The 25,026-nt window shown below is 41.4% G+C and overlaps 1 protein-coding gene across 4 annotated transcripts in view; it reads right to left on the bottom strand.

Moving 5' to 3' along the window:
* The window catches only part of PTPN2 (protein tyrosine phosphatase non-receptor type 2), a 90,990-nt gene that overhangs the window by 31,373 nt on the left and 34,591 nt on the right, over nt 1–25,026 (bottom strand). For all 4 annotated transcript variants that reach the window (XR_013961463.1, XM_080684731.1, XM_080684730.1 and 1 more), the window contains exon 3: nt 3,794–3,894. Coding sequence is in view for 3 of the 4 variants with exons in the window: in XM_080684731.1 (XP_080540857.1) it covers nt 3,794–3,894 (101 nt within the window). In the remaining variant the exon portion in view is untranslated. The remainder of the gene's footprint in view (nt 1–3,793; nt 3,895–25,026) is intronic.

Genomic DNA, 25,026 nt, shown 5'->3' with positions numbered 1-25,026 from the left:
AAACTAATACCTTTTCTTTAAACTAAAAAAATGGATGTATCAATCTACCAATGAAGTCACTCCTAGTGTGTACACCTACACACACACATACCACATTCTGTTAGTAGTTTTCAAAGGGGACAAAGGTTTATCTCTCAGCTCTCCCTCTTACCAGCAATACTACCAACTTTCTTCTGTAAAATGAAGATTTATACCTAGGGGCTGATACGTATATATTTTTTAAATTCATAAAACTCAGAGGAAAAGATGATAAAAAAGCAATAATACAATCAGAAAAACTGAGGTTATAATAAACATTTAGCATCTCTAGTTTTCTCTATCCTTTGTAATATTTTCTGAGTATGTTCTCTTTCCAATGTACTAGGTACAAGGGCAAGATCAGTCTCAGTCTTCATAGAACTTACAAAGGAGAAGAGAAGAAGTGACCTGGAATATAAGGAAGCAAAACACGCACACACACACACACACACACACACACACACACACACACACAACCACCCAATCATCACTGGTCGGTGTGGCTCAGTTGGTTAGAACAGATTCGATTCCCAGTCAGGGCACATGGCTAGGTTACGGGTTGATCCCCGGCCCTGGTACCAGTACCAGTACAATTGATGTCTCTTTCACATTAATATTTCTCTCTCTTCCCACCTCCCTTCCACTCTCTCTAAAAATATCAATGCAAAAAATATACTCACTTGAGGATTAAAAATAAACAAATAAATAAAAAAGACCCACTTCAGATTAAAAGCAGCTGTGGTACCAATACCTAATATCAGACAAAATAGACTTTAAAACAATTAGCAAGAGACAAAGAAAGACCCAGCAATTCCACTTCTGGTTATTTATCTGAAGGTTATTGGTTATTTAACACTAAGTCATAAAAATATATGCATTCCTGTGTTCACTGCAGCATGATTTACAATAGCCAAGATAAGGACACAATCTAAGTGTCCATAAACAAATGAACGAATAAAGAAGATGTGATACTATATACACTGGAATATTACTCAGCTATAAAAAATAAGAATGAGCCCTAATTGGTTTGGCTCAGTGGACAGAGCGTCGGCCTGTGGACTGAAAGGTCCCAGGTTCGATTCCGGTCAAGGGCATGTACCTTGGTTGCGGGCACATCCCCTGTAGGTGGTGTGCAGGAGGCAGCTGATTGATGTTTCTCTCTCATTGATGTTTCTAACTCTCTATCACTCTCCCTTCCTCTCTGTAAAAAAATCAATAAAATATATTTTTTTAAAAAAATAAGAATGAAATCTTGCCATATGCAACAACATGGATGGACCTAAGGGGTATTATGCTAAGTTAAATAAGACATAGAAAGACAAATGCCAGATGATTTCACTTATATGTGAAATCTAAAAAACAAAACAAACAAACAAAACAGAAAAAAGCTCCATAGAAACAGAAAACATTTTGATGGTGGTCAGATGGCCAGGAAGTTTGGGGGATAGGTGGAAAAGAAGAAGAGATTAAGAGGTACAAAATTCCAGGTATAAAAACAACCACAGGATATAAAATACAGCATAGTCAGTAATCTATCTAGTAAAAGAGTAATATGCAAATTGACCATCACTCCAACACACAAGATGGCTGCCCCCATGTGAACACAAGATGGCCGCGACAAGATGGCTAGCAGGGGAGGGCAGTTGGGAGGGACCAGGCCTGCAAGGGAGGGCAGTTGTGGGCGATCAGGCCAGCAGGGGAGGGCAGTTGGGAGGACCAGGCCTGCAAGGGAGGGCAGTTGGGGGCGATCAAGCCTGCAGGGGAAGGCAGTTAGGGGTGACCAGGCCTACAGGGGAGGGTAGTTAGGGGCAAACAGGCTGGCAGGGGAGCAGTTAGGCATCAATCAGGCTGGCAGGGGAGTGGTTAGGGGGTGATCAGGCTGGCAGGCAGAAGCAGTTAGGGGCAATCAGGAAGGCAGGCAGGCAAGCAGTTGAGAGCCAGCAGTCCTGGATTGTGAGAGGGACATCCCTCGAGGGGTCCCAGATCGGAGAGGGTGCAGGCTGGGCTTAGAGACACACCCCCCCCCCCCCCCCCGTGCACGAATTTCGTGCACCGGGCCTCTAGTTTTGTAATAATTATGTATGGTGAAAGACAGACACTAGACTTATCAGGGTGATCACTTTGTAAGTTATATAAACATCCAATCTTTATGTTGTATACCAGAAACTAATGTATGTTAACTGTAATACATGAAAATTTAAAAAAAGTTTTTTTAAATGATTTAGGATAATTATTGTTTTCTATTGTTTAACATTACAGTTTTTCCAAATAGCAAGTAGAATTTTAAACTCTAAGTTTATTGAAAAATGTCATTAACACTCATAAGAAAAACTTCAATTACAGAAAGGCAGAAAAATGGCAAATAAAAGTCTCCATTCTGCCAAAACTGGTTTGGCTCAGTGGATAGAGCGTCAGCCTGCGGACTGAAGGGTCCCAGGTTCGATTCCGGTCAAGGGCATGTACCTTGGTTGCGGGCACATCCCCAGTGGGTGGTGTGCAGGAGGCAGCTGATCGATGTTTCTCTCTCATCGATGTTTCTAGCTCTCTATCCCTCTCCCTTCCTCTCTGTAAAATATCAATAAAATATATTAAAAAAAAAAGTCTCCATTCATAATTCCCAGAAACTGACTAATAATATATGTGTTATTTATTTGGCCAGACCCTTATAGATTATTTTAATCCTATTATTTCTGGTCCTATGCTATCAAAATTAAGTTGCAACAAACATCCAGGCATATGTGTTTATGTACATGTTTAACAACTGAGTATTTATGTCTCTGAAAAGTGGTAGCTGATTGCTGGTTTAAATTTGTATTCCCTATTTACTAGAAAAATTGAGGATCTTTTCATATGTACATTACCTACTTATCTCTTTTTCGTTGAACTGTGAATTGATGGTCTTTACCAGTTTTTTCAGATTGTTTCTCCTTTTCTTTTTGATTAACAGGAACTGTTTTACTTCAAGCCAAAATAAATTAATTTCAGTTCCTATGAATTAGAAATAATCTAATAGCTTACAGCTACATTCATTTTAACATCTTTTTACATTATTCTGATTCAAATTGAGTTTTTAAAAATCTTAATATTATACACAATTTATCTTTGGGATATTTAAAAATCACTAACTAGAGGAAATGACATCACTATTAATTTAGTCTATTATTTGATAAATAAAAGTTACCTGATATAGATAAACCAAAATAATTTCTATTATCTCAGAATGGGAGAAAAGTAGTACTGGGATACAGGTGTGGCCAATGGGCCAAGAAGCAAGGAGGCAAAAATGCCAAAAGTAACCGCCAGGCTCTCTGGTCTCCTAGTCAGTCCTCTGCCCTGAACAAAGGCCCTAAGGCAGGACACCATCTTGGGCGTGTCCATACTCTCAAAACATATATGCCAAAGAGGGGAGGAGTGAAGAGCTTTCAAAGAGTCTCTGGATATCACACAGATTATATGAAGAGAAATGGAAAAAGCTAATAAAAGATTAACAAAGGCTTTGTATCAAGTATAAGGCAAGGAAAGAACTTGCCTAAAAAGAACTGGCTTGAGCCATTTCATTAAAGAAGTTTCTTTCACAGAATATATAACATTAAAATTAACTTTACAAAGTTGTAAAACATCATAATTTCTATAACTCATTACATAACATCGCAAAAGAAGGAACTGAAATAGCATTTCATTTCCAAAAGAAGTCAAAACATACTTTTATCTGTTTTAAAGTAGACAATCACAAAAACTGCATTGTCAGTTACTTGCTCCACCTCACACCACTTGCCTGTGTTAAGATGTAACTCCTTTGCGCCTCTTCTATGTCAACTAAGCTGGCATTAATATAATCATTTTCAGCATTTTGCAGTTTAACACGACTATGGTCATCTGAAAAAGAGAATAAGCCATAACTGTTATTTCAAACTTGTCATTACCATTTTTAATTTTAATTTCTAGATATTTATAAAATGAAAGAGGAAGAGAACCCTAAAAATTCCACCAAAAAAACCTACTATAACTGATATGTGAATTCAGTAAAGGAGCAAGATACAAAATAAATACTCAAAAATTGGTTGCATTTTTGTACACCAATAATGAACTATCAGAAAAGGCAACCAAGCAAACAATCCCATTTACAAATGCATCAAAAAACAACAACCTATGAATAAATTCAACCAAAAAGGTAAAGAACTGTATTCAAAAAATTTTAAGATACTAAAGAAACTGGAGAAGATACAAATAAATGAAAGCATATACTGTGTTCATGAATTGGAAGAACTAACATTATTAAAATATCCATACTACCCAAAGCAATCCTTAGATTCAATGCAATTCCTATCAAAATACCAGTGGTGTATTTCACAGAACTTGAACAAATAACCCTAAAATTTATATGGAGCCAAAACCGGTTTGGCTCAGTGGATGGAGCATCGGCCTGCGGACTGAGGGGTCCCGGGTTCGATTCCGGTCAGGGGCATGTACCTGGGTTGTGGGCACGTCCCCAGTGGGGGGTGTGCAGGAGGCAGCTGATCGATGTTTCTCTCTCATCGATGTTTCTAGCTCTCTATCCCTCTCCCTTCCTCTCTGTAAAATATCAATAAAATATGTTTAAAAAAAAGAAAAAAAGGTGCACATTTCTTTAAAAAAAAAAAAAATTATATGGAGCCACAAAAGACCTCTAATAGCCACATCAATCTTAAAGAAGAAAAATGAAGTTGGAGGTATGCTACCTGATATCAAACTGTAATACCAAGGCTATAGTAATCAAAACAGCATGTACTAGCATAAAAATAGACATATAGATCAATGAAACAGAATAGAGAATGCAGAAATAAACCCATGTCTATATGGTCAATTAATATTTGACAAAGGAGGCAAGCACATACAATGGAATAAAAGACAGTCTATTCAATAAATGATGTTAGGAAAATTGAACAGATATGACAAAAAAATTAAAATAGACCACCTTCTTACACCATATAAGGATAAAGTAAAAACAGATTAAAGACTTAATGTTAAGGAGAGCCAAGATGGCAGCATGGGTAAATGCCGGTACTCGCCACCTTCCACAATCACATCAAAATTACAACTAAAATACAGAACAAATATCATTCAGAATTGCCTGAAATCTGGCTGAATGGAAATCCTACAACTAGAGAAGTAGAGAAAATACATTGAGACGGGTAGGAGGGGTGGAGGCGAGGTACAGGCTGGTCTGACACAACACCATGGTGACATTTTTTTAATCAGGTGTGATATCTAGTCTGTGGAGGGCCCAGTGAGAAGCAAGGGATCCCAGCCCCACACCAAACCTACAGCCCAGGGTTCCAGAGCTGGAAAGAGAAGTCCCCAGGCTATAAAAAACAGTGGGATTGTGGCTGAGTGACAGAGGAGGAGGAGGAGGAGGAGGAGGAAACATGGAACAGACTGACGAATCTCAGATGGAAGGGGGATAGGGATGAGGGGGTGGGAACAAGATTAACCGAAGATCTTATATACATACGAAATTCGGGGGTGTGTCCCTCAGCCCAGCCTGCACCCTCTCCAATCTGAGAACCTTCGAGGGATGTCCGACTGCCCGTTTAGGCCCGATCTCACAATCCAGGACTGCTGGCTCCCAACTGCTCGCCTGCCTGCCTTCCTGATTGCCCCTAACCGCTTCTGCCTGTCAGCCTGACCACCCCCTAACCACTCCCCTGCCAGCCTGATTGAAGCCTAACTGCTCCCCTGCCAGCCTGATTGCCCACAACTGCCCTCCCCTTCAGGCCTGATCCCTCCCAACTGCCCTCCCCTGCTGGCCATCTTGTGGCGGCCATCTTGTGTCCACGTGGGGCAGCCATCTTGTCTGTTGGAATGATGGTCAATTTGCATATTACTCTTTTATTAGATAGGACTAGAGGCCTGGTGCACAAATTCACGCACCAGTGGGGTCCCTCAGCCTAGCCTGCGGGATCAGGCCGAAACTGGTTCTCCGACATCCCCTGAGGGGTGCCTGATTGCAAGAGGGCGTAGGCCAGGCCAAGGGACTCCACCGGTGCACAATTGGGGCCGGGGAAGGACGCAGGAGGTGGCCAGCCGGGTAGGGACCGCGGGAGGGCTCCAGGGCGTGTCCAGCATGTCTTGCTCAGTCCTGATTGGCTGGACTCCAGCAGCAAGCTAACCTACTGGTCAGAGCATCTGCCCCCTGGTGGTCAGTGCATGTCATTGTGACTGGTTGACTGTCTGCCCTCTGGTGATCAGTGCATGTCCTAGCGACTGGTTGACTGACTGCCTCCTGGTGGTCAGTGCACCTCATAGTGAGCGGTTGAGCAACCTTAGCATATCATTAGCATATTACACTTTGATTGGTTGAACGGCTGACCAGACACTTAGCTTATCAGGCTTTTATTATAGAGGATATGCATTATCTGTGGACCCCGACAATAGAGTGGTGAAAGCCTTGAGTGGGGCAGGAACCAGGTGGAGGGGGGCAATGAGGGGACATCTGTAATACACTCAACAATAAAGATTTTAAAAAAGGCTTAATGTTAAGACTTGAAAGCATAAAATTCCTAAAAGAAAACAGGCAGTAATATCTCAGACATTTCTCTTAGAAATATTTTTTCTGATGTTATCTCTTTAGGCAAGGGAAACAAAAGAAAAAACAAACAAATGGAATTACATCAAACTAAAATGTTTTTGTACAGCAAATGAAACCATCAATAAAATGAAAACACAACCTAATGAATAGGAAAAGATAGTCACCAAAGATAAGGGTTAATATCCAAAATTTATAAAGAACTCATATTATTCAACACCAAAAAAAAACCCAAAACAGTCAACCAAAGTATAAAACACAGTAACAGGAATGAAGCATCTGCCTTCCCCAAAGTAAAAAAATCATTTAGATTCCTGGTGCCTACCTACAAAAATAAAAAAATACTGGCCTCAAATTGATGAGACTAGATTTCTATAGTACCTATATCATTTTCTTCATCCCTCAATAGGCCTGCATTCAGCTACTGTAATCCCACTTATCTGTTGGGAATACATTGCAAGTCCCCCCAGTGAATGTCTGAAACTGTAGCGAGTACTGAATCTTATGTATATTTCTTTCTATACATACCTATGATAAAGTTTAACTTATAAATAAGGCACAGTAAGAGATTAACAATAAATACTAATAAAGTAGAACAATTATAACTACATACTGTAATAAAGTTATGTGAATGTGGTGTCTCTCTGATAACTGTGAGGGCTACCAAGTGACTTAAAAGGTGGAGATTATCTTCAGTGTGGAGTCGCTGGACAAAGGAATGAGCTCTGTCCAGGTGGAATGGAACAGATCGAATTTCATCAAGCTACTCAGGAGGGCACACAATTTAAAACTTATGAATTGTTTATTTCTGGAATTGTCCATTTAATATTTTCAGACTAATATTTGGACCACAGGTAACTAAAATCTCCAAGTAAAACTGTGCAGAAGGGGGGACTACTGTATATTTAAGTTACTTTTAGCACTAAACTATATTTAATTAAATGCTAAAAAAACTGAAATACAATTGTAATATTACAATTCTTTCAAAGATAACTAAAAGTGCATCATTATTTAGGTAGTATTACAGTAGTTCAGGTATATTTCTAGAAAGTTTTTAAAAGTAAAAAAAAATCTCATCGATTGAGAATTTACGCCAATTTAAATATGTTGAGTACAAAACCTTACCTGCTATCATTTGAATGGAAAAAGAAAAGCATGACACAAGGAGAGTAGGCACATGCATAAGAACAGAATTAACATTAATTTAGAAATCTAAATATACAACTGTCAGAAGCAGATAACTGAATTATAAATTGAATACATATTTGATCTTTAACTACAGAGGATAGCATATATTATAAGATGCTTCCCTCAAAGAAATCAATACTAAATATCTAATCTCTTCCCTACTTTTAAACTAGAAAAACTGTTTACATTATGTCCATATGAAAGAAAATATTGCATGGTTTTAGTTTCATACACCAATTTATCTGAGATGTTTCTGCTGGACTGAACCCAAGATCTCTGTAAATATTACATGTCATTTGCCAACAGGAAAAACTTAGATCTTGTTATTGTAAATCACTTATACTAGTGTTCTCGGAAAGATGATGTCAGCAAGCACTTTTTTTAAAGTCACTTTTTTTTTAACAGTTTAATCACCCTTTAACTGTTATATTATGTGAGATAGCAAAAAAGTCAGCTACCTAATTAATAAAAAATAAAGTCCATATATCTCCTAGATAACACATATAAGGAGAATAATACATGCTTTTAAATCTTAAAATTCAAGATACACTAAAATATAACAACAAAGGAATGCATTGCCTCATGTTGTAATCACAGAAAGAACACAAACCCCAAAGGTTAATCATATCTATTGCACAACAACAAAAACAATTTGCCCAACATAAGCAAGAATCCACAAAATCGGGAAGGTTCTCTCTAGGGTGTGGGGAATGTGGTTATGCTGCATGCCACCATCCCAGACACTCCCACAACTTTGGAGGGGAAAAGCTCAAAGAAAGACCTTCAGCAGTCTATCTTTAAGTGCTTTCACACCCTGCCTTCAAGACTCTGAACTAGAATCTACTGTTATTTTCCCTCTAAATCCAATTCATTAAAAACACCAGAATTACACACTGTTAAAACATAGATCTAGACAAATGTCTGAAGGGAACAGGGTGAAGGAATGGGAGGGACTGGATAAAGGAAGGTGAGGGGATTAACTAAAGAACATACATGCATAGCCCAAGGACACAGACAATAGTGTGGTGACAGCCAAGGGCAGGGGAGGTGGGCCCTGGGGGGAGGTGAACAAGGGTGTGAGGGGTATGAAGGACATCTGCAACAGTGTCAACAATAAAAAATTTAAATTAAGCCTGACCTGCCTGGCTCAGTGGTTAGTGTCCGTGCTGGGTTTGATTCCTGGTCAAGGGCACGTACCTAGGTGCAGGTTCAATCCCTACCCAGTCAGGGCAAGTGTGGGAGACAAACAATCTCGATGTGTCTCTCTCACATCAATGTGTTGTTTTTTTTCCTCCCTCTCTCCCTCCCAGCCTTAATTCTACTCTCTCTGAAAAATCAATGGGAAAAATATCCTCGGGTGAGGATTAACAAAACAAAACAAAAATTTAAATTAAACAAAAGACTTGTTGCTTAGAGTCTAGGGGTGTCTGACCAATGGGGAACAAGGGCTACCTGACCGGCATGGGGATGGGGATGAGGGGTGGGGGTGGGGTCATGCAGAGCCTGGCCCCAGGCAGTGGCCCTGCTTCCTCTAACATTTATTCATATAGTCAGTAGAAGCAAAGGAACACTGAATTGGGGGGAGGAGGGGAGGATTTATTTATTTTTTAACTCTGTTAGCAGCGAAAACTGAAAAAAGAAGTTAATACTTTGGAAAACTGTATGGCTATTTAGAACAGTCTATAAATGTTGGCTGAATCGATATTTTCTCTTCAGGGCTGATTAAAAATAAAACTCTGAAATACACCTATATTGGTATATATTTATTTTAATTCTTCTGCTCTAGTAAGAAGATGAATAAACACTTAAAAGTGTATATAACTATTTTAATTCAGAAGAGAATCTGTGTCAAGAAAAAGCATAAGAGAGCTTCTGGTGTTAAACATATCACTTTAAAACTATCTACAATGATAGTAAGTATACACATTTTAGAAAGTAAAACTACCAAAGCCTTTATATGGGAAATTGTGGCTTTTTGACTTCTATTCTCTAGCAAAGACAACAAAAAGGAACAATGCCTCTTCTCCAATATCTGTGAGAGTGGACATGGTCATCCCTACAACCTAGGAATCAAAAGTCTGCTTTCCATGCCTTTTTACTATCAGGCCCAAATCTGTGAACTGTTCATTCCAAAACAAACTTTTGACTTCTGAATTAGGAAAAAACCCCACAAAGTTACATGCTTTCTTCTCTCCCATTGTTTATTCTGCCCAGGAACCTCTGAAATGAGGTTATCAAAATAATAGTCCTATAACTTCTGGGCTATAAACACATACCAAGGCTCACAGTATTTTATCATTATTTAAATATATGGTTATCGTCCTCTTTCCTATCTTTTAAAGAATCCAGCAAAATGAGAAAAATGAAGAGTTCAAACTATATTTATTGCATGATACACCACAAAAGCAACAAACCACACTTAACAGGGAATCTTATTTCTTAACATCTAATAACACCAATAGCAGAACTATCAAGAATATATACATATACTTTTTTCTATGGGGTCACCATCTGCTCTTAATTCTTGTCACTGAGTCATGAAGAAATGCAATACCCAACAAAACTGTGCTAAATAAATTGGATACAAATTAAACAAATGTCTGATGAAGATTCTTCACCTCCCACCCTTGAGCAGTTGTTTTCTGAGAAATGGTTTCACCTATCAAGAAATGACTAAACTCTAGTTGTGGCCTGAGCTGACAATACAGATTTGCTTCCTCTTTCAATACTGTCATAGTAAGTTAAAAAACTAAAGAAAAAAAATAAACTAAAAATAACCCCATCCAGTTTCACCTAGTTTATAATTACTGTAAGAAATCTCCTTTTTGAAAGTCTATCATGTCAAATAGAATGGAGGATTCACATTCATCATAACTACCCTCAACAGGTTACACCAAGGCAGAGATCAAGAATAATTACCATAAAGTGAAAGGAGAAACCTAAGTTTGTTCGACTTGAGACTGCATATTTCCCACACTACATGGCCTCTCTTGGATACATCCAAGTTGGTTCTTTTACCATCCTATACACATACCCTGAGCTCTTCCTTCACATTGCCTTTCATCCTGTTCTTCATCTCAGGTATGATTTCCACCTTCATCTATGTCACACAAACCTCACTTCCTTGAAGATCCAGCCCATGACCTATTTACTCTACACAGCCTCTTTGATGGAACCCCCACTGTGATGGTTTGATCTTTTTTTTTAAACGACCAAATAACAAGAATTTATTTGAAAAATTCCAAACCTGCCAGAAGTGGCACTTTCCAAGCCCTACGCAGATCCTCCTTACCAAGCTCCAAGGGACAATAAGTTCTCCCTACATGCCCCTGACTCCATACCAAGCTTGCACACCCATACCTCAGGCCATGCTAGAGAACGCCAGTGTCCCCTTCTTCTAGGAGGCATTACAGCCCTGGCCAAAGAGCTGAGGTGGCAGTCCTCTGGCATCACAGGAGATGATGGTGGCCAGAGCCCCTTACTGTTCTGGGCTGCAAACATTGCACAGCTCCTCCGTTGCCTGGAGGCAGGATGCCTTAAGACAGAGGGAGGTGGAGTAGGTCACCGAACAATGGGTCAGTTGGAGTTTGGAGGGAGGTGGTGGTTCACGCTCTGGCCAAGCATACCCAGGCACTGCACCTGTGCCCTGAGTTTCTTGGAAACGGCTGAAATAGCTTTTGTAACCTTTGGGTTGTCATTGTAACTGTCCTAACTCCCTCTTGTGGTTTCCGAGTACAAACTTGCTAACACCTGTGGTCGGCACTGCAGTTCGGCCTTTACCGCGGTGAAGTGCTGCAACTGTAGTCGCTGGCCAGCTTAATAAAGGCTCATAAAATTTGATCTCTGTCTCTGGTGGTCATCTCTTGCGGGTCGCCCCATAACATTACATAGATTGAGAAAAGATAATGAGGGAAAAGACACTAAATAGGGCTTCCTGAAAAACAGCAACTTACCTCTTATACCAACAAGTGGTTCCCACATAGAAAATCCTGCTTCCCAACTAGCGCAAAAATCCATAGGAAAGAAAAAGACCAGCAGCAAGGCTGGGCTGGTCATATGGCAGAAATTTGGTTTAGAAAAGCTAAGGAAGAGTGTGAGCTAAGCCCCTCTCTCTTCCTTGTCCAGCTGCCCAGAGCCCACTGGCCCCAAGGGGGAATCTGAAAATAAGCAAAGCAAGGTCATCTTTGGTTCTGAAACTTCTCCATTACAATGGCAAACACAGCCTCTAGAGTCCTACTTAGGTCTACCTGCATGGGGCAGGGTATTTGTTGTGAACCCAATTAAAGCCAATGCATAAGATAAGTAAAAAGGCTTTGGAGACCAAGCCACAAGGAATCCTACTACTACATTTATAAAACTAAAGCTGGGAGCAGAGTGACAGGAGACACCCCTCACTCCAACCATAACCTACATGTCTATGGTCCCAGATGGTGGTCCCTTCTAGGCTGAGGAGGGAGTGGTTTCAGGGCTGGGAAGAAAGGAAGGGATCCCTGAGCAGTAAGTTAGGTCAGGCAAATTAAGGATGATCTGTTCTTTGCATTTAATACTTTCAACAATCATAGAATTTTCAGTCAACAAATATATTTTAGGAGCCAGGCAACAGGGACATAAAGATAAAACATAATTTGTTTAGAACTTTTTACAAGAAAAAATTATATTAAGTAATAACTCCCAGTACTTTATTGCATTGTGTTATGGTAAGAAAGCTGACCAACTGATGCCTGCCTGAGTGAGCAGGAGTAGGCTTTACTACATAGGTGAAGGAAAGGATGAATTCCAGCAGAAGGAGCACACATAAAGAGGAATAAAATAAAATGGCAGATCATGAAGGACTGGCGAATTCAGAAAGGCTAAAGATCTGGGTAGATGAGGGAGGTCCCAAAACATGCTGAGTCCAGGCTCTGAAGGGAGGGCTTTGTGTGTTGTGCCACAGGCACAAACAACCTCAATGAAGCTCTTTAAAGGACTGACACAATATAATTATTTTCTTGTAAAAAGTTCTGAACAAATGATGTTTTATCTTTATGTCACTGTTGCCTGGCTCCTAAAATATATTTGTTGACTGAAAACTCTATGAGTGACTGAAACAGGAGGAAGACAACTTAAAACACTGATGCACTAACAGTTTAATCAAAAGGTGGAGTACTGAACCAAGCAGTGGCAGTGAGAATGAAAAGCGTTGCTAATGAAGCATTTCCCAGGTAAATACCATCATGGACTTGCTAGTAAAGCATATGTTGTTTCGGAATCATCCCGTAGGTTCAATCTTTTCCAAATAGGTTAACTGTCTTTGATGACTTCAACCTCTTTCAATCCATCATGATTTCAAGTTCCTAAACTTCACAGAACAATGTCAATTGATTAAATTCTGCTTCCATACATCATCAAATTGAAAAGGGCCTCTTTAATCTATCCCCAAGAGTCTCTGCAATAGAAAGATCACCTGGGAGTATCATTAATGTAGTGTGGAACATGGGTACCTTTTCTCTTGTATAAATTTCAGGTTAATATAATCAGTAAGCATCTCACCATTGTCCTAGAAACTCAGAATCTTTCCTTCTAGTAGATAGAGAGCCTAAAAAATTGAGAGTAGAGGGAGTTGAAAGAATGAATGTTACTTTCCTTACATCCAAAAGTCCATGGACACCATACAATGTAGATCAAATATTTATTAAATATCATCTATGTTCCAGGCACTGTTCTAGTCACTTGGAACCCATTCATACCCTTTTGGAGTTCACCTTCCCAAAAAGGGAGATAGTAATAAGCAAAACAATTATGTAAATTTAAGTAATAAATGCTATGAGAAAAATAAATAGTCAAGTTGTGCTGGGGAAGTGAGCAGTTTGCAATTGTAAAAAGGGTGGTCAGGGTGGGTCTCACTGAGACAGTGACATTTAAGCAAAGACTTGGAGGACAATCATGGATATTTTGGTTAAGAGTGTTACAAACACATAGAAGAGTGAATGCCGTAAGGTAGGTACATGTCTGATGTGTCTGAGGGATACAAAGAATGTGATTTGAGCTCAGTGAACAAAGGGAAGAGCAGCAGCCTGCAATTTAAGTTCAGAGAGTTGAGAAATCCTGTACTGATGCATTAGTCTCATTTCATTAGTCTTACCTCCTAAATTTGACTATCAGAGAAAAAGAGTTTCTACTTCCATTTTCTCATAGTACCTAGTACAGTATCATAACAATTTAGGTTAGTAAGTGTTCAAACACTGTTTATATAATGAATTCCAGAAACTTTTCATAACAAATGTTAAGCTGTGGTAGAATTTTGTCAGAATGACAAATCACTATTAAATCATTCTGAAACATAAACAGGAAATGAAACTATTAACTGATTTTGAGTAAACTAATTCAGCAAAAAGAGAGAGAGAGATCAGAAAGCTTTAAGACTTTTTAGTATAGATATCTGAAATTCTGTGGTACAGATGAAAGAAAATGGGTGAGGGAAGGCTAAAGGGCCGTAAGATATGTATTCTGATATCTGGCTCTACCAGCATATGTGACTACAGACCAACTATGATTTATATAGAAAATAATAAGCTACGACTTGAGAAACATTATTAGTATCTAAGCTCCTTAGACACTACAGCCTGTGATAACAGCCAAGTCACTGGGGCTCCTGGGGTCTCAGTTTTCTTGTCTGTAAGATAAAATGACCAGAAAGGACCAGTCCTTTATTATTTTTACTGACTGACCCTCATTAATACCCTAAAAGTATTGAAAGGAGTTTTAGGGGTAAAATAGGCAGGTTTAGGGAGTTTTAGAAATAAACACTACCCATGGAGGAGGAAGGCTTGGAGCCCACAGGTGAGAGCTTGGAGCTGCCAAAAGGCATACATTCACAGAGAAGAAAAAAAAAAAAAAAAAGGAGGTACCACAGGATAAGGGGAGAGGAAGACATCCATTCACAGAAGATAGGGAAAAGCCAAAGGGCATGGGGAGAAAGAGGAAACAAACTTTCACAGAGGTTAGAGAAATGCTGACAAATGGGAGAAAGAGGAAAACAGATTTTCAGAGGAGACAGAATTCTACCACTTGAAGGGGGGGAAAGGAGGGAGGCACTGCGTGTGTTTTGAGCTTTGAAGATGATATTCTACCACTTGGAAGGCAACATCAAGAAACAAAGAACTGCAGCCTTTAGAAACCTTAGAAAAAAGGAGCTTAGTGGATTACCCCCTTTGGGATCCCCTCCCCACGTGGGAGTCTGTACTTGTTTTCCAATAAATTTCCACCCTTTTCATCTACCACCTTTTGTCTGTGGCTTCATTCTTCAAATCCACCCGGACAAGAACCTGGGAAAGAAACCACTCTTGCATCCTGCTCAGGAAAAACCACCCGACTTGGTATCAAGTGTAAAACTCCTTGAGAAGTCCTATAATATCTTAAAATTTTACAGGAATTTAAAAATTTTACTTCATTATGTATCTGTATGTATTTTAATATATAGACAACCAACCTCCCACCGCCCCAATTCTTTTTTTCTCCCCCACCTCCCCAATTCTGAGTATATCTGATGGTCCTGGAAGATGTGCCAGGTTTCCCCTGACTTTAAAAATATATTTTATTGACATTTTACAGAGAGGAAGGGAGAGGGACAGAGAGCTAGAAACATAGATGAGAGAGAAACATCGATCAGCTGCCCCCTGCACACCCCCCACCGGGGATGTGCCCACAACCAAGGCACACGCCCTTGACCGGAATCGAACCCGAGACCCTTCAGTCCGCAGGCCGAAGCTCTATCCACTGAGCCAAACCGGTTTCGGCTCCCCTGACTTTAAAAGTGCCTTCCCTGCACACTTCTGTTCCTCCACTCTCTAGTCCCCAGTGTAAGTACTCTGCAGCAGAGCTTCCCAAGTAATGAGCTGTGGCTGCACTATGGGCCTTTGTTAAAAAGATGCCTACTGTTATGGCAAAATTTTGATCCACTTAGCCCAGGAGGCAGCGGCAGACTCCACCCATTTGCAGCCTTCATTGTTAGGGTTAATCACTTTGTAGCCAGAGACCCTGTTAAGTTCACCATATATTCCCACTACCTTGTCCATCAAATTCAGAAACCTAGAAAGCCTCTGGTATAACCCACAGACCTTATTCCAATATTCTATTTTACAGGCACTCATTTATGTGTGTGCAGTTGTATGCAATTTTATCACATACTAGTATGTAGACTCATGTAAGCACCACAATCAAGTCCACGTTTTATCACCACAAAGATCCTCTGTGCAACCCCTTTATAGTCACGTTCTCCATCTCTACAATTTTATCATTTCAAGCATGCTATACAAATGAATCACACAGTATGTAAGCATTTGAGATTGGATGTCTTTACTCAGCATGAGTCCTCTGAGATCTATCCAAGTTGTTGCATGTATCGATAGTTCTTTCATTTATCGCTGAGTAGTAGCCTATGTTAAGAATATACCAGTTTAGAGAGAAACCAAGATGGCGGCATAGGTAAACACCTAAACTGCTGCCTCGCACAACAATTTCAAAACTACAACTAAAAGACAGAACGGACACCATCCAGAACCACAGGAAAGCTGGCTGACTGGAAATTCTACAACTAGAAGGAAAGAGAAAACCTCACAGAGAATTGGAGGTACGGCAAAGGGGCTTTGTGCGCGCAGAGAGGAAGGGCGGCTGAGAGCCTGGCTGACTTTCTCTGGCAGAAGGGGGAAGGAAGCCTCCGACCGCACTGAACCCCAGTTCTGACTGCACTGAACCCCAGTTCCGGGCAAACCCCTGGGGACCCACGCTCTTACGGGGGGAGTCTGGACTCTCGGGCGGAGACTCGAGCTGGGAAAGGCAGAAGTCTGAAGGCGTGCGGGCCAGTGCGCACAAAGGCTGCCGAGGTTGCCACAGGCTTTCCCTAGTGGAAGGGAGTCAGAGGATCCTGACTGCACTGAGCCCCAGTTCTGACTGCAGTGAACCCCAGTTCCAGGCGAGCCCCTGGGGACCCACGCTCTTGTGGGGGGAGTCTGGACTCTCGGGCGGAGACTCGGGAGCCTGGGAAGGCGGAAGACTGAAAGTGCGCACGCGCGCGCGTGCCAGTGCGCACAAAGGCTGCGGAGGTTGCCACAGGCTTTCCCTAGTGGAAGGGAGTCAGAGGCTCCTGACGGCACTGAGCCCCAGTTCTGACTGCAGTGAACCCCAGTTCCAGGCGAGCCCCTGGGGACCCACGCTCTTGTGGGGGGAGTCTGGACTCTCAGGCGGAGACTCGAGCTGGGGAAGGCGGAGGACTGAAAGCGCACATGCGCGCAAGGGCAAGGCTGACAGGAAGCCAAGACTGAGACTCCACCCCATCCAAGCTGAGCACAGAGCCTATTGCAATTTGGCAAGTCTAATCCTATAAGGCTGTCTCCAGCACCGAACTTCTCCCAGCATAGACACAGCTGATCCTTACAGCCAACTGGCCCGGAGGTCAATTCTTCCCAGTGATACCAACAACAATCAAGACTTAATTACAACAAGGCTGTACACACAGTCCACAAAGGGGTGCACCAAGAGTGTCCACCTCAGGTTAACTGGGGAAGCAGACCCACTGGGCCATATTGGAAACCTAGCACAAATATATACCTTACCAACTCAGGGAATCAGTGAAAATGCGGGGTCAAAGAATCAGATCACAAACGAAAGAAATGGAGGAAAACAAACGACTGGATATAGAATTCAAAACCACGGTTATAAGACTTTTTAAGAATATCCTAGAAAAGGCCGATAAATATAACGAGACCCTCGAAGATATGAAAAAGGACCAACTAGAAATTAAACATACACTGACTGAAATAAAAAATATTATACAGAGACCCAGAAACAGAATAGAGGAACACAAGAATCAAGTCAAAGAATTGAAATACAAAGAAGCAAAAAACACTCAACCGAAAAAGCAAAAAGCAAAAAAAAAAATCCAAAAAGTTGAAGATAATGTAAGAAGACTCTGGGACAACTTCAAGCGTACCAACATCAGAATTATGGGGGTGCCAGAAGAAGAGAGAGAGCAAGATACTGAAAACCTATTTGAAGAAATAATTACCGAAAACTTCCCCCACCTGGTGAAAGAAATAGACTTACAAGTCCAGGAAGCCCACAGAACCCCAAACAAAAGGAATCCAAAGAGGACCACACCAAGATACATCATAATTAAAATGCCAAGAGCAAAAGACAAAGAGAGAATATTAAAAGCAGCAAGAGAAAAACAGTTAATTACCTACAAGGGAGCACCCATACGACTGTCAGCTGACTTCTCAACAGAAACTATGCAGGCCAGACAGGAGTGGCAAGAAATTTTCAATGTGATGAATAGCAAGAACCTACAACCAAGATTACTCTACCCAGCAAAGCTATCATTCAGAATTGAAGGGCAGATAAAGAGCTTCACAGATAAGAAAAAGCTGAAGGAGTTCATCACCACCAAACCAGTATTATATGAAATGCTGAAAGGTATTCTTAAAGAAGAGGAAGAAGACAAAAGTAAAGAGAAAAATTATGAACAACAAATACATATCTATCAACAAGCGAACCTAAAAATCAAGTGAATTAAAAACCTGAGGAACAGAATAAACTGGTGAATATAATAGAATCAGGGGCATAGAAAGGGAGTGGACTGATAATTCTCAGGGGGAAAGAGGTATGGGGGGTTCATGAAGAGAATGGACAAAAATCATACACCTATGGATAAGGACAGTGGTGGGGAGGTAAGGGCAGAAGGTGGGGTGGAAAATGGGTGGAGGGGAGCTATGGGGGGAAAAAGGAGAAATAATTGTAATAATCTGAATAAAGATTTATTTAAAAAAAAAAAAAAAAGAATATACCAGTTTGTTAACCTCCTGCCCACTGAAGGACATTTGAGTTGTCTCCAATTTGGGGTTATTACAAATAAATCTGTATGCTTTCTGTGTAGACATAAGATTGCAATTCACTGTGATAAATATCCAGGAGTGAGCCCTGGCTGGTGTGGCTCGGTTGAGTGTCGACCCATGCATCGAGATGTCACTGGTTCAATTCCAGGTTGGGGCACATACCCAGGTTGCAGGCTCAATCCACTGTGGAAGGCATACGAGAGGCAGCCTATCAATGTTGCTCACTCTCGCTCAAAAATAAAAAATGTCCATGAGTGCAATTGTTGGGTTATATAAGGTAAATCTATGTTTAGTTTTTTAAGACACTGCCAAACTATTTTCCAGAGAGGCCACACCATTTTATGTTCTGACTAGCCTTGCATGAGATCCAGTTTCTCTGCTTTCTCAGATCCTTGTATGAATAATGTAGTCCCATTACTTTCGCTGTTCTAGAAGGTGTGTAGTGATCTCTCATTGCCAAGGCTTTAATTTGCATTTCCCTAGAGGTCAAGAATATTTCCGTAATGGTTAATAATGTTTTTCACATGCTTATGTGCTTATCTACCATCTGTGTTCATAATCTTTTGCCCATTTCCTAATTGACTGTTTTTCAATTGTCCAATTTTGAGAGCTCTGTATATATTCTAGATATGAGTTCCTGGTAGTTTATAAATATTTTCTCCCAGTCTATCATTGTCTTTTTGTCCTCTTAAAGGGTCTTTCACAGACCAAAGATTTTAATTTGGGCTTAGTGCAATTTATTGATCTTTTTCTTTTCTGGATTGTGCTTTTGGTATCATGTTAAGAACTCCACCTGGCGTTAGGTCCTGAATTTTCTATTTTCTTCAAAACGTTTTATACAGGGGCCCCTGGCCTGACTCCGTGGTTGAGCGTAGATCTATGAACCAGGAGTCACAGTTCAATTCCCAGTCAGGGCACATGCCCGGGTTGTGGGCTCAGTCCCCAGAGTGGGGAATGCAGGAAGCAGCAGATCAATGTTTCTCTCCCATCATTGATGTTTCTATCTTTCTATCCCTTTCTCTCTGAAATCAATAAAAATATATACAAGTTTTATCCAGAGGTAAGCAAAAGTAGGTTTATAGTTGTATGTGAAACAGTTTCTTATATGACTGCTTAATTATTTGTACAACTGCAAACCAACTTTTGCCCACCCCTGTACTTTACAGTTTATATTGAAGTTTATGACCCACTTTAAAATGTTTTTATTTATTTTTTGAGAGAGAGGAAAGAAGAGGGAGAGAGAGAGAAATATCAATGAGAGAGAAACATTAACATAGATCGGCTGCTGCCTGCACGGCCTCCACCAGGGATCAAGACTGTAACCTGGATAAGTACCATGACCGGGAAATCGAACCAGTGACATCCTGATACATAAGTTGATGCTCAACCACTGAGCCACACTGGCCAGGCACTTTTAACTTAATTCTTATGGTGTGAAATTAAGGTTGAGATTCACTTTCCCCCTCTAGATGTCCAAATGCTCCAGTATCAACTGTTGAAAAGATTATCCTTCAATTAAATTGCTTGGCACCTGTCAAAAATCAGTTCACCAAATTATGATTCTTATTTTTGGGTTCTCTATTCTGTTTAACCAATCTATGCTTCTATTCTTCTACCAACACCTTGTCTTGATAATTGTAGTTATAAATGCAGGTAACCCTTGAAGAATGCTGAAGTTAAGGGCATGACCCCACCCCCACCCCCGCACAGTTGAAAATCTGCATATAACATTCATTCATTCGTCACCTGAGGATTTTTTCCATTGACTTTTAGAGAGTGAAAGGGAGTGGAAGAGAGAGAGAGAGAGAGAGAGAGAGAGAGAGAGAGAGAGAGAGAGAGAGAGAGACAGACACTGGTGTGAGAGAGATATCGATTGGTTGCCTACCGCACACGTCCTAACCAGGACCGTTGATTGAGCCTGTAACCCAGGTGCGTGCCCTTGACCAGAATCAAACCTGATACCCTTCAGTCAGCAGGCCGACGCTCTTATCTACTGACCAGGAATCAAACTGTGACCTCCTGTCTCTTACATATATTAGGTTAGAGAAGGTCCCTTCTATTTCCAGTTTGCTACATGTTTTGCTTTTAATCATGAGCAAGAACTGACTTTAAATCATTCTTCTGCAACAAATATTCAAATGGCTTTTTCTTTTACCTTGTCACTGTGCTGAACTACATTTATAAGATTTTCTAATATTTGGCCACCCTTATATTCCTAAAATAAAATTAATCAATCACTGAACCACGGTGGCCCGGCTTTAATTCCTTTTTAAATTTCATTTTACTTTTTTTCCCCTAGGAAGAGGCATTTCTTCCTCCGAGGAAATGCTACGGGGTGCCTCCTCCTGCCACTTGGCCTTCCCTGCTGCCTTTCTTCCAGGGTTCCCTGGAGCTACACTCTGCCGTGAGCATGCCAGGCAGTGAATCCTCTCCCCACTTCTTCATCCTAGTTGAAGCCTAACTCTCCCCTTAGTAAACTATCTTTCTATCTCTCAGGTGGAGTCTGTTCATTTTGCTTCCCACATAACCACAGGATTTCCTAGTTTAAGCCATTACTTTTCAACTTACAAATTAAAATGATTTCCTCCAAGTCTCTTGCTGACCAGACACATCTATCCAAGAGCTGCCCTTATATCGATCTGTTCCTGACTTCATATTCCCTGTCTCGCAGCCTCTTCACACACATTTGCTGAAGGCTTGAGTGCCAAGGATGCCATTCACTTTTTCTCTTTGCCCTTCTCCTCTCCCAGTACCTTCTTCATTTTGGGTGAATTCGTGTCTCTGGGAAAGAACCATATGTGCTTGCTTTATAGTTCTTGACCTCTTTGGCTCTCAATCGTCAGTCATCTTCATCCGTGAAATCGTAAATGCTACTACCTTGAGGTCTACTTTCTGTCTTTCCAGCTCTTTGACTTCATTAAGATGTTTAGTTCTTTGACTTTTTCCTTTATTGTAGTACATTCCTTTCCTACCCTACTTATTATTTAATAACTTTCTTACTGTTCTTATATATTAAAAAAATAATTTATGTGGCTCTTAAATTGTACCCACCCTGTAAAACCTCAACCTTGAAATATTCAGTCATTTAGCTTCTCTTACCTTTGGGATGTGTGTGCCTCGGGTAGATTCCTGTATTAGCTGGGCCTGGTGTTGCTTTGCTGTCCTGGCTAATTCCCACTGTCATTCTACTCTGGCTCTTCCTTGAGTGAACCATCACCCAGACCCCACCCCTCCCTCCCACTGCTCTCAGACTATAACTCTGCCTTCAATTTTGCAGAACAAAATTTTAAATCAGGAAAGAACTCTTCAACTTCAGGTTCTGCCACCTGGAAACTTATTTCTATTTGTACTCATGTTTTCCTGAAGTCCCAGGAAAAAGGTCTTTCCTCCTCCTGTTCTAGGTCTGTATCCTGATTCTTCATGGACCTTACTCTCTGTTATCACTCTTCATGCCTCCAACCTCTTTCTCACTAATAACTCTTTTCCCTTATTATATAAACAAGAGGCCCGGTGCACGAAATTCGTGCACAGGGGTGTGTGTCCCTCAGCCCAGCCTGCACCCTCTCTAATCTGGGCCTCCTCAAGGGATATCGGACTGCCCATTTAGGCCCGATCCCGGTAGGATCAGGACTAAACAGGCAGTCAGACATCCCTCTCACAATCCAGGACTGCTGGCTCCCAACCACTCGCCTGCCTGCCTTCCTGATTGCCCCTAACCGCTTCTGCCTGCCAGCCTGATCACCCCCTAACCACTCCCCTGACAACCTGATTGATGCCTAACTGCTCCCCTGCCAGCCTGTTTACCCCTAACTGCCCTCCCCTGCAGGCCTGGTCACCCCTAACTGCCCTCCTCTGCAGGCCTGGTCCCCCCCAACTGCTCTCCCCTTCAGGCCTGGGTCCCCCCCACCTGCTCTCCCCTGCAGGCCTGGGTCCCCCCTCAACTGCCCTTCCCTGCAGGCCCAGTCATCCCCAACTTCCTTCCTCTGCTGGCCTGGGTCCCCCCCAACTGCCCTTCCCTGCAGGCCCAGTCATCCCCAACTTCCCTCCTCTGCTGGCCTGGTCACCCCTAACTGCCCTCCCCTGCAGGCTTGATCGCCCCCAACTGCCCTCCCCTGCTGGCCTGATCGCCCACAACTGCCCTCCCTTGCAGGCCTGGTCCCCCCCAACTGCCCTCCCCTGCTGGCCATCTTGTGGCGGCCATCTTGTGTCCACATGGGGGAAGCCATCTTCTGTGTTGGAGTGACAGACAATTTGCATATTACTCTTTTATTAGATAGGATGTGTTCCAATTGTTTTCTATCACAACCCTCATATCCCCACTTACTTTATCACCTACATGGACAAATGTACTTGCACGAGCATGCACACAACATATGAATAAACAAGTCTTAAAAGAATACACTATTTGTCTTTCCATCCTTGGTTCTACCCGACACCCCACTTTAACTTTTATTCTAAAGTACTGGTAGCTTTCTAGTTCACAAATGCAATGAGGGACTCTCCATTGGCTTCTTTACTTATCCCTCTGACTTTTGACATTGTTGACCATGTCTTCCTTCCATAACACCACATATATTTTTTAAATTTTGCTACTGCTTCTCTGACTGATCACCCATTTTTAGAGCTTCTCTTCCTCAGTTTGCCGTTGTCTTTCTTCTTCAGGGTTCTGTCTCTGTCTCTCCTTCCTTCTCACCCTAACACTTGTATGAATGATCTCATTTTCTGTGCATTGTCACCATCTCTCCACTTGTGACCCCAAGTCTCATCTGCAGCCCAAATCTCTCCTCTTAGCTATCAAGCCATTTATGTAAGTCACCCATCTCTGTCTGGATGTCCTTTAGCCCCTTAAGACTCAGTACAACTAGACAGTTGGCATTCTTCCCTCACACAATCCATCAGTCCAAATCCTAAAAACTGCTCTTTTGGCTTTATTCCACATATTCATAAATGGTACTACTATTCATACATTTGCTGCAGCTAGAAACTCAGACTACTTCCTCTCTCATTCAGCTCCCACATCTAGTTAGTAACTAAGTAATCATAATTCCATTTCCACAATATATTTCAAATCTGTTCTATACTCTGTTCATACTAGCTTGGTTTAGGTCCATACTACTCCTTTCCTGGGTTGTTACAATAACCTTTAACTAGTCTCTTTATCTCCACTCTAGTCTGACTTCAATACATTCTCCACGTGATATCCAGAGTAATCTTTGTATAATGCAAGCCCATTTTCCACTCCTCTCTCTAATAGTTCCACAAGTTTTATGAAAAGTTGAAGTTGTTTAGCATTATCATACAAGGACCTTGGAAGAAGTGAGCCAGGTAAGCTGCGGGGCTCAGGGAACAAATTACAGAGGCAAAAGAAGGGCCCCTGGAGCTTAGGAGAAAGTGAGAGGCAAGGAAAATGTGTCTGGGGAGAAGGTGTGTGTGTGTCTGTGTGTGTGAGTGACAGAGACACACACACACCCACAAACTGGAAATATGTATTTTTTAAAGTAATATATTGATTTTTGAGAGAGAGAGAGAGAAATCACCGATTTGTTGCCCCACTTATTTAGGCATTCATTGGTTGAGCCTTACCTTATATGTTCCCTGACCAGGGATCAAACCAGCAACGGTACAGTATCAAGTCAACACTCTAACCAACTGAACTACTGGGCCAGGGCCCAGAAATCTGTATTTTTAAAGTGTTGTTTACATGATTCTAACTTGGCACTAGTCCTTAGACTGACATACAGAAACTATGGCAGGTTAGATAATCCACAGTCCCTTACTGCTACAAAACAAGATTCTCAATAAACATATTTTTAAGTAAGTTGCTAGGTGAGATGAAGTAAGAAAACTTCCAGGCTTCCTCTGTTCTCTCCCTCTTAAAAAACACACACAAATCTCAGCAAATGGCATACCTATTCTGATTATAAATTCTAGTATCAGAGCTAAGATTTATTTACCTAATAAAATAGCTTCAAGATATATTAAGCAAAAATGAATAGAATTATAAGAAGTAATCAATAAATGCACATTGATGGACAATATCAATAAGGAAATAGAAGATTTGGACCATATAATTAAGCTTAATCCTATCTAATACAAGAGTAATATGCAAATTGACTGTCACTCCAACAAACAAGATGACTGTCCCCGTGTGGTCAAAGATGGCTGTCCCCATGTAGATACAAGATGGCCACCAAAAGATGGCCAGCAGGGGAGGGCAGTTGGGGGGGACCCAGGCCTGCAGGGGAGGGCAGTTGGGGGTGACCAGGCCAGCAGGGGAGGGCAGTTGGGGGGGAGGGGGACCCAGGCCTGCAGGGGAGGGCAGTTGGGGGGGACCAGGCCTACAGGGGAGGACAGTTGGGGGGGACCAGACCTGTAGGGGAGGGCAGT

The sequence above is a fragment of the Plecotus auritus genome (genome assembly GCF_963455305.1).
Source record: "Plecotus auritus genome assembly, chromosome: 8".
NCBI classification, from domain to species: domain Eukaryota; kingdom Metazoa; phylum Chordata; class Mammalia; order Chiroptera; family Vespertilionidae; genus Plecotus; species Plecotus auritus.
Note: the sequence above shows the minus strand (reverse complement) of the source record. Positions and strands in the feature narration are given on the sequence as shown.